General features: G+C 30.8%; 1 protein-coding gene across 1 annotated transcript in view; it reads left to right on the forward strand.

The window, feature by feature from the left end:
- Positions 1 to 3,427: 3,427 nt before the first annotated feature.
- The window catches only part of LOC111627896 (pancreatic lipase-related protein 2-like), a 14,353-nt gene continuing 8,016 nt past the window's right edge, over positions 3,428 to 9,764 (forward strand). Inside the window, exons 1-7 of the mRNA XM_023371577.1 lie at positions 3,428 to 3,569; positions 3,638 to 4,041; positions 4,117 to 4,363; positions 5,821 to 6,012; positions 6,077 to 6,301; positions 6,377 to 6,491; positions 6,598 to 6,777. Coding sequence (XP_023227345.1) covers positions 3,548 to 3,569; positions 3,638 to 4,041; positions 4,117 to 4,363; positions 5,821 to 6,012; positions 6,077 to 6,301; positions 6,377 to 6,491; positions 6,598 to 6,777 — 1,385 coding nt within the window. The 5' untranslated portion in view covers positions 3,428 to 3,547. The remainder of the gene's footprint in view (positions 3,570 to 3,637; positions 4,042 to 4,116; positions 4,364 to 5,820; positions 6,013 to 6,076; positions 6,302 to 6,376; positions 6,492 to 6,597; positions 6,778 to 9,764) is intronic.

The following is a 9,764-nucleotide window of genomic DNA, read 5'->3' on the forward strand; positions in this document are numbered from 1 at the left end:
TTTCTATACTTTTTGGTTTGTTTTAAGAATATGATCAATAATAGCATCTGTTAATATTGTTGGCCATAAAGCTATATCATTTATTACTTCCATGTATCTATATATATCGAAGCGGTTTTTTTTGGATTATTTCTATCTTCTGCGTTTTCGCAATTCCTTTTTTCAGTAGCATTTTAAAAGGCTGTGGGAGCCTCTTCGGGGCCCTACGCGCCCGCATAGTTTGCTTACTGCTTAATCCGCCGTTCAGGTATACACCACATATGCGTACCACTATTTATAGTAGTACGCATATGTGGTGTATACCTGAACAGCAAAAATTGATGTCAGAATTTCTGCACGCTTTTTACAACCTCGAGACTAAGATTTTATTCGGGAGTTACCATTTTCAATTTAATAATTTTAAAAAAATCCTCGGGAAGATGATTTATTTTTGTTACAAAATGTTGCCTTTACAGATTTCTAGCTCTGCACACTGTAGAAAAAATCTAGAAATACAGTTTTATATATCGTAATAATATTAGTAGTTGCCAGAAAGCTCTATAAAGTAGAGAAAAATTTGTAAATTTGAAAACTATAAACATAAATTTAAATTTCTCAAAAAATAAATTAAAAAATATCAAAAGTCGCTACTTTTGGCTGATTTGTCTGAGATCTCTGCTACCTCACTACGTCCCTCTAAAAGTCGCCACAGTTGGGAACACTGATGAGCAGACATCTAGGGTCTAAGTAAGGCGAAATGTAATCGCCAAACCGCGCTGTAAAAAAAAATTTTAATATAAAAATATAATTTCTTGTGAACAGCAGTTTGGGGCCCCCTTCCAAGTGGGCCTGTGCGGGTGCACCTGTTGCACCTGCCTAGTTACGGCTCTGGCCTTGTGCATAAAACGTTTACCGATCAGTAAGTTGCGGTGTCGTTGATTGACGTTAATTACCAATCATTTCGAATGCATAATATTTTTACTGATTACCTGATGTTAATTATAAGGTAAGACATTGGTAAGGTTGCTGATACCATGTTGTGGTTAAAAATGGTGCAGACAATATGGTGGAATGTCCATACGATAAAAATTCTCCGTTCGTTCTTCGCGCTTATCTACATAACTAAATGATAACTAAGATGTTCATTATAATATCCTAAACATAGATTCAAATAAGATAATTTTACTATTTGTTGTTCAATAATAAAATTTTAAATAATTATAAACATTTATAAAATTTCAAAAATTTCATAAATAACTTTGTTTTTTATTGCAAGTGGCGGTAAAAATTCGATTTACTTTTAGATGCTTTATGTTTAGATGTAAATCTTTTAGCAATTTTATGTTGAACTGAATTTAACAACTTAAGTTCAACATAAGATTTTAATCATCCTTTTTTTAAAAGTTTTCTAACTTAGTAATTTATTGTTTATACTGAACTGTTAACCTCTTTAGAGATGTTCGGGTATTATCTGATAAGATAGTCTTAAAATAAACTATAAACAAATGCACAAACGAAAGTAAAAATTATAGCATCAGCACAATATGAGAAGAATTTTTAGTCTATATATCTTTTTAATAATCAATGTAATTATAATAGAAAAGAAAGTAATAAAAGAAAAAGTAGTAAGTAAAACTTTTTACTTTGTAGATAAACAGATTCATATTAGAATATTAGCAATTAATAAAGTAAAATTTAAGATAAATGGCATAAAAAAATAATTTAGTTTTAATAATATTATATTAAATTTAAAAGTTGGTGATATTAATAATTGCAATTCATTATCAAAATAATGAAATTTAAAAAATCAAAGAGAATGTATTAGGATGTTAGCATGAAACTTTTTACGATAATGACAGCGAGTTTGGTTTAATCATCGCTGCAAACTTATAATAGTTAGAAAACTGTATCATATTTCTTTTAAAAATAATCATTTTTCGGATTATATTAAACATCTAAGTATATAGGCCTACTTCTAGTACGAATCTATTTTGAAGAATGATGAAACTGTGATCCAGATTCATCGGACTGCTCAATGTACAATCTTAGCTGAAGAAATAATTCGAGTAAAAAGAGATAACGATAAAGAACTTGGTAAAAAAAAATTATATAGAATGCACTTTATTTATTATCTCATGTTTAATAATTAAAATAAAGAATATGTTTTAGGATCTAACCAGACTGAAAATTACAGTTTCGTTAGTCATTCATTCAATGCATCTGATCCCGAAACAATGGAGAATCTTTATTTGGAAATTGTTATTGCTGCAGATCATTCTGTCATTGAATTTCATCAAAAAGAAAAAACTCGTGATTATATTTTAACTATGATGAATATCGTAAGTTCTAATTTGATATCACAGGAGCTATTTATTCTACTAACTGATCCACTTATTGAATGATAAATTTCTTAGGTTAATCAACTTTTCAAAGATCCATCTTTAAATATCAACTTGAAATTATTCGTTAAAGAAATTATACTGCTGGAAAAGTCAGAGGTAAACATTTATCATATATTAATCTATTGGGGCTATCTAGTTTTACTGATGTCATAATCTGTTTTTTTTTTTTTTTCTGTTTATTTTATTTCAAGGTAAATTTAGTCATAAGTGGAAATTCTCACAAAAGTTTAGATCGAATATGCCAATGGTTTTATCAATCTTTTAACGAAAGTAATATTGATGATTATGATTTGGGTATCTTTTTGACAAAATTCTCTCTAGGAGGACCGTCAGGTACAATATATAAAAATCTCAAAATTCCAAAATATTACCGATAAAGTTTCAAAGTAAACTTAATTAATTAATCTGGATTTTTCATTGAATAACTTTTAACATTTTATAACAGGTTATGCTCCTATTAATGGGCTCTGTAGCAAACGGAGAAGCTGCACTTTAAATAGAGATGAAGGACTCTCGTCAGCTTTAATAATTGCTCACGAAATAGGACATGTGTTAGTGNATAGTAAAGTTATTATTTCTTTTATTAAATATATTGATTTGTCAGCTTTTATATCATATTGAAATATAAAGCTATATAATCCCTATAAAATGTATTTTTAAAATTGTGGTCTACTGAAATTATTAAATAAACTTAAATTCACACATATCAATATTTCAGGGAGTATAACTGTATAATTTAAAATTTCTGTACTATGGTATAGTACTAATAAACATTATAAAACAGTTGAATAATTTTAAAAATCTTTTATAACTTAATCTAATACAATTCAATTACAAATATGTTTTGTAATAATTTATTTCCAAATTTTCAACTGCAATCTCCACATATTAGCCAAACAAATTGAGTAAATAAAATAATCTTGAAAAACAAACTGAAGAAAAAACTTCACAGAAAACAAACTCATGAGAATGATAAAGTTGTTTTTTTTTATTCTATCTACAATTAAATGTATATCTGTATGTTTTCGTAGAAATTAGAACAGATGTGAAAGTTATCAGTACCACACAAAGTACTGTACCTATCATTAGTAACCTTGAAGATATCATTTTATGGTTCATCATCATTCTTCCAAGTTCTTTTTCTCTAAAGAAAACCGTAGAAAAACATGTTTTCGCATTGTATTCTAGGTAAAATATATTTTTAATTACATTTTTGATTTTTGATAAATGATTTTTCAAATTATTTTATATTGTAGTTCTCACCTTTATCGCACTAAATAAAGCTAGCGACATTGAATTGTTGAAAAGCATTATTGATAGTGTAGAATATGTTAAACAATCAAAGGAAGTTTATGCAGCTCCGAAAACGTCGTCTAGTCCTTTCGAAATTTGTTACGGTGATTTAGGATGTTTTTCTAAAAATGGGACTTTTAAACATATGAAATGGCTTCCAGAGTCACCTAAGAAAATTGGAACCAAATTTGCACTTTATACAAGAATAAACCATGATCTTCCGGTATATCTCAATTACGACGATGAAGAAAGCTTAAAAACTCACTTTTTTAAACCAGACAGACCCACTAAATTTATTTGCCACGGCTTTACTCAGAGTGGACAGAGTCAGGTTTTTATCGACATGAAAAATGCTCTTTTAGAAGTAGTAAGTGATATATCCATATTTTTCATCAAAATGTTTATCTTAATCAAAAGATTTTTATTAATTTTAAAATTCCAGGAAGACGTAAATGTTATTATTGTAGACTGGAATCGAGGTGCTGCTTTACCGTTTTATTTATCAGCGGCCGTTAATACTGAAGTAGTAGGACGACAACTTGCTAAATTGATCTATAAACTAAAATACGTTCGCGAATTATCCGGAGAAAACATTCACATCATTGGATATAGTCTAGGATGCCATTTAGCTGGTTTTACTGGAAAAACATTGAGAGACAAAATGGGTATTATTTTGGAAAGAATAACAGGTAAGTAAACAAGAATGCTGTTATTATAGTATGCTTTTTTTTTATTTATGTTACAAGAATAATAGAAAACCGGAAAAGTGTCATTAACCCTTCTGCTAAGACGTATCCAAACTAAATTCACGCTTTACCGTAATTAATTCAATTTTTTTTAATTAAAAAAGTTATTTTATTTAAAAAAGCTATATAAAAAGTTAAAAATGATCAAAAAATGCTTTTTATAGACACTCCCTGAAGCTATGTTTATCTTTAACAAGGTGTGAAATTTCACACCTGCAGTCTACATTGTTTAGAATCTGGTTGACCTTGAGAACAGCTGGTGACAGCTTTCCCGGGTCATTTACATGTATGCCTCAGGAGAAGACCAGTTTAAAGCAGGAGGAAAAATAATATACCATAAATATTCAAATATAACACACAAAATTTCCGATTTTTATGCTATTAAAATATAACCGAAAAAAAGGTAGTCCATATATAAAAAATTCTACTGAATAAAAAACAAAAAAACACCTGCTGATGTCATAGAAAATATCCAATAGCGTTTTAAAAAATTTTACTGATGTCAAATCAGTCCAATAAGAGTTTAGAACGATTTAATTAATTTGATTTAAAAAAACTCTCATAAAAACAATAATGCAATTAATTAGCTAATTAATAAAACGTTATAAAAAATTTTCGCGGAAAAAATAATTCGAAAAATTGGCATAGGTCATAGATAACAATGTATATGTACGGGTCCATTCTTTTTTGAAAAATTACGTAATTAAATAAAATACCTTAAGGACTAGTTTTTATGTAAACTACCCGAGTTATCTCGGGATTATTAGGAAAGATGAGCGTCGTAATTTTGACACAAGGAACTTTCCGGTCAGAGACAACAGTAACTGTGATTGGCGACACTGTTGATGCGACATAAGACAAATTGTCTTATCTCCAGCAGTTCGCGAAGCAAGAGCGGTGTAGTATTCTCCGATTTTTGACAAAATTAAGTGACATCCATAGGCACGTGCAGATACAGTAAGCAGAGAACTACATGAGGTGCACGTAGGTGTACGAGTAAATTTCTAAGATTCCAAAAACAGCCACATTTCTGTAGAAGATTCTTCATTGCATTCAATGCAATCCCAGCCGTATAGAATATTTCATAGAATTGTGGCCGTTTTTGGAACCTTAGAACTCTACGTGCAACTCATATAGTCTTCTCCTTACTATATCTGCACATGCCAATTGGTGTCAATTGGTTTTTGTCAAAAATCGGACAACGTTACACCGCCCTTGCTTCGTGCACCACTGTTGCAGAGGTGCCACAATTTTATCAACAGTGTTGCCTGTCGTATTTACTGTTGCCTCCGGCTCGGATGTGTCGTGTGTCAAAATTACTACGCTATTGCTCATCCTCTTGACTTTTAATGGCACCTTTCAAATTTTTATATTGAACGTGCCTTCTATCAATAATGTAGGTCTAGATCCCGCCAGTCCTCTTTTCGAAGATGCTGATGAATCTGTCCATTTGAGTTATAAAGATGCTTCTTATGTCGATGTCATTCATACAAGCGCAGGTGATAGTATAACTAGCGGTGATTTAGGAATAACCAAGCCAATAGGACATGTAGATTTTTATCCGAATGGTGGGAAACGTCAACCTGGATGCGGTAAGTCGATCGTAAAATTTGTACTGCGTCCTACATTATTATATTAAAAATGTTTGCAATTTAGATAAATTGGTATGCAGTCATCGTCGAGCTGGTCAGTTATTTATACAGTCCATTTTGGACAATTGTAACTTTTTGGCATATCCGTGCGAGGATGGTTATAAAGGATTTCAAGATGGAAAATGCTTCAATTGTAAAAATAACTGCGGAAGAATGGGATATTATAGTAATCCCAGTCAAGCTAGAGGAAGCCTATACTTAGTAACTCGAGGATTCCAGCCATTCTGTGGTTAGTAAGCTTATAATATATAATGCAATTTTAAATTTTGAATAAAAGAAAAACTAAATTGTTATGACTATTTAGGTAAAATGGTTCGTGTGAGTGTAATTAGTTCAATGCACCAAAAAACAACTTATGGTGAAGTTGAAGTTATTTTAGGCGGCCAACATAATATGGAAGATGTGATTGCTCTCACTAAGTAATTTTTGATTGATTACTATTAATTTTTAAATTAAAAAAAAAAATCTTGAATGTAAAGCCGAAAGCGTTAAAAATTTCATGTAATATGTGAAAAATAATTTCAGGTCTAAGGATCATACTATCGATTCTGGTAGCAAGCTGGGTGATTTGATATCAGTTCACGAAGCTGTGTTTCCGTTAAAAACTGTGAAACTTATGTATAAAAAGTATAGAGGATGGTTTTCGGATGGGAGCCATACTTGGTCGATTGATTCGGTTACCTTGAGTGATGTAAATGGCATTATGTAAGTATATAGCAACGTATTTATTAGAAGTTGAACAGTGTAAATAATCATATATCAGTGTTTTACGTAAATGTTCATCAACTATTGAAAAATAACAACAACTTAATCCATAATTTGGAATTTCGTTAATCCACGCTACATATATCTACAATATAATCCATAGCCTATTAGTGAACTTTTACTGTATATCATTTGAAATTTTACTCAATTTACATCTTAATCAAATTCTAAATCTAATGATATATAAAAATAAATAATTAATACTGTTATTAGTATTTCGTAATTAAGTTTTAGATCATCTATAATTATAAGGTGAAATTTATTTGCTTATATTTTTCAATAAGGAGTTGACATCAAAAAAAGTTTATTGAAAAGTGTAAAAATAACGCAATGTAATTTATGGACTATCTCATATGTTGATTCCTAAAATTCCTTATAAATGTAACTAATTGAAAACAAATACAATTCACATTGAAACATAAAAATAATTTAATGCCAACTATTTTATGTACATATCAGATTGTAAGTGTGAAATTTAGACATTTTAATTAATTTTACTTTCCCGGTTGTTATACAATATATAACATAGGGAAAGTATGGTGATCGTTCAAAAAAATGTCCCTGAAGATTTTTACATTTTTGGATTAAGGGGATATTGAAACGTCGAGAAATGCAAAAAAAAAAAAAAAAAAAGGTTTTATTCTGTATGTATGGACGTTAGTGTGTGAGGGGAGGAGCACGATTTTGTTCATTCTCTTTGAAGCTTAATAACTCTTGTGCATTTTGTCGAAAATTTCTGAAATTTTGCATGGAGATTTTTTATTAGAGGGGTTGATGCTATTAAATTTTTGTGGTTAAAGGTCGAAATGGTGAAGGATAGAGGGAGGTTATGTATGTGTCATATATCGAATGAGACGGACGTAATGAAGAGTTCATTCGTTATTAGCATTTTTTTATAATCAAACTCGTCTCTACCACAAAAATAAAGCTTTTTGCCATTTTATAATAATTAACAATATAAAAACTTTTTAAAAATAAAATTTCATAACAGATGACGCAGTACACAATTTTTAACTTTTGCCGGAAAAGCAACTTGTTGCAAGATCTTTTTTTTTCTAGTAAAGGCTGGAAAAAAATATTCTAGAACGTTCGGTGTGGGCATATAAGTAGAATAACTAAAGGGCGTTTCACCACAAATTTCATTAGAAATAGACGCATCAGCGATGTCTGATAATATGAAACTTTCGAAAGAACACATTCACATGCTGTTGCTCTATCACTTCAAAAGTAGCAACAGCGCAACGAAGACTTATGATCTCAACTGCAAAGAGTTTGTTAAAACATTCATGGGCGAATAAAGGTCAACCAGCTGTTGCAAAGCGCCGATAGTTTAGAAGGCAATGATGTTTGTTTGTTTGGCGTCATCGTGATGAAGCTGCTTCCAAACAATATTACTGTCATGAAAGAACTCTACTATGAATAACTGGATCGTTTGAATACCAGGATTAATTAAAGACTTCATCCAAAAAATTGAGAATTTCTAATATAGCCACGACAACGCACCGGCATGTAATTTAGAGCAAAGATAATCTTACAAAAGCTGGTCAGTCTGGACTGAAAGGTTCTGCCTCATCCATCTTTTAGTCAGACTTGGCGCCAACTGACTACCATTTATTTCGCATCCTGCAGAACTGTATTACCAATATACACTTCAATACCCAACAATACCCGACTCTCGAGACGTCCCTCAAAGAAAAATCCGAGTCATTCTATGGATTGAATATTGCAGCAAAGATGGCGAGCAGTGATTAATATTGATGGTGATTACCTACCAGCTGAACTGTAATCGTTGTTAACTGTCAATAAAATTTATCAGAATGTCTAAATTTCACTTTTTCAACCCGATATTCTATTAGCGGCTCAATTGTACTTTGCCCCTGACACTTTTAAATAATTAGTCGTTAATCGAAATAAAAGATAATCATAGGAGAAATTATAACAGAAATAGAGGAGAAGGTGGTATTATGGAACCCCATTTTCATTATAGTGAATTGTAAACAAGGTATCATAACCACACTCACATTTTTTGTGCGAAAAATACTGGTAACTGTTAAACTAAATGTTCCTAATTGGATTTTTCGCTTGTGTAACTAGAAGTATGGTTTTTGAAGGCTTCTGTACAAAAAGTCAGAAAGTAGGCTTAGGGAAAATTGGGTGGTAATATGGAACCCTACTGTATGTTTTCAAAAAAGTTTTAATGTATCCAAAAACAAATAGGAAAGTACAAAGAAAGTTAAATAATTACAAAATCATTTACAGTCGACCCCCCATAACACGGTAGATACGTTCCGTTCTTTATGAATCCATTTGTACGAGTCCTTGCCAATCACAGCACGGCACGTATACACTTTACGGACTACGGTCTGTTTGAAAGGTTTTCTTCATAAAATTAATCGATTCCTAGACTAATTTGACTCAACATTTCCAAAACACGTATATTTTTTGGGGAATAATCTGTATAAACTATGCTATAAACAAAAAATTGTAGGATTACTTATCGAGCGTGCACCGTTCGACGTCGCCATTGCTTAAGCTTGTTTTCATCGCGGAGCAGCGCACCAAACGGCGGGCGTGATTTCTGATAAGTTATTTTTCTGCAAAAACTTCGTTGAACTTTGGAGACATCATTAATATAAATAATTTTTATGGCCGTTGAATAAGAAATGTTTCTTTCACAAGAAATGTATAAAATTAGTGCTGTATTAGACTTACGGTACCTAATTTACATACTGTACAGACGATAATAAACTCAACTTACTAGCCTAAAATCTCCGTAGCGTGTTGCCAGGCGGCAGAAAGCATATATATAATTATAATAAAGTTACAATAAATTAAGTTAATATATAATTATATATACAGTACCTAATTTATATATAATTAATATATAATTATATGTACAGTACCTAATTTATATATAATACTTATAA

The sequence above is a fragment of the Centruroides sculpturatus genome, unplaced genomic scaffold (assembly GCF_000671375.1).
Source record: "Centruroides sculpturatus isolate CEXI.00-Female unplaced genomic scaffold, Cexi_2.0 scaffold449, whole genome shotgun sequence".
NCBI lineage: Eukaryota > Metazoa > Arthropoda > Arachnida > Scorpiones > Buthidae > Centruroides > Centruroides sculpturatus.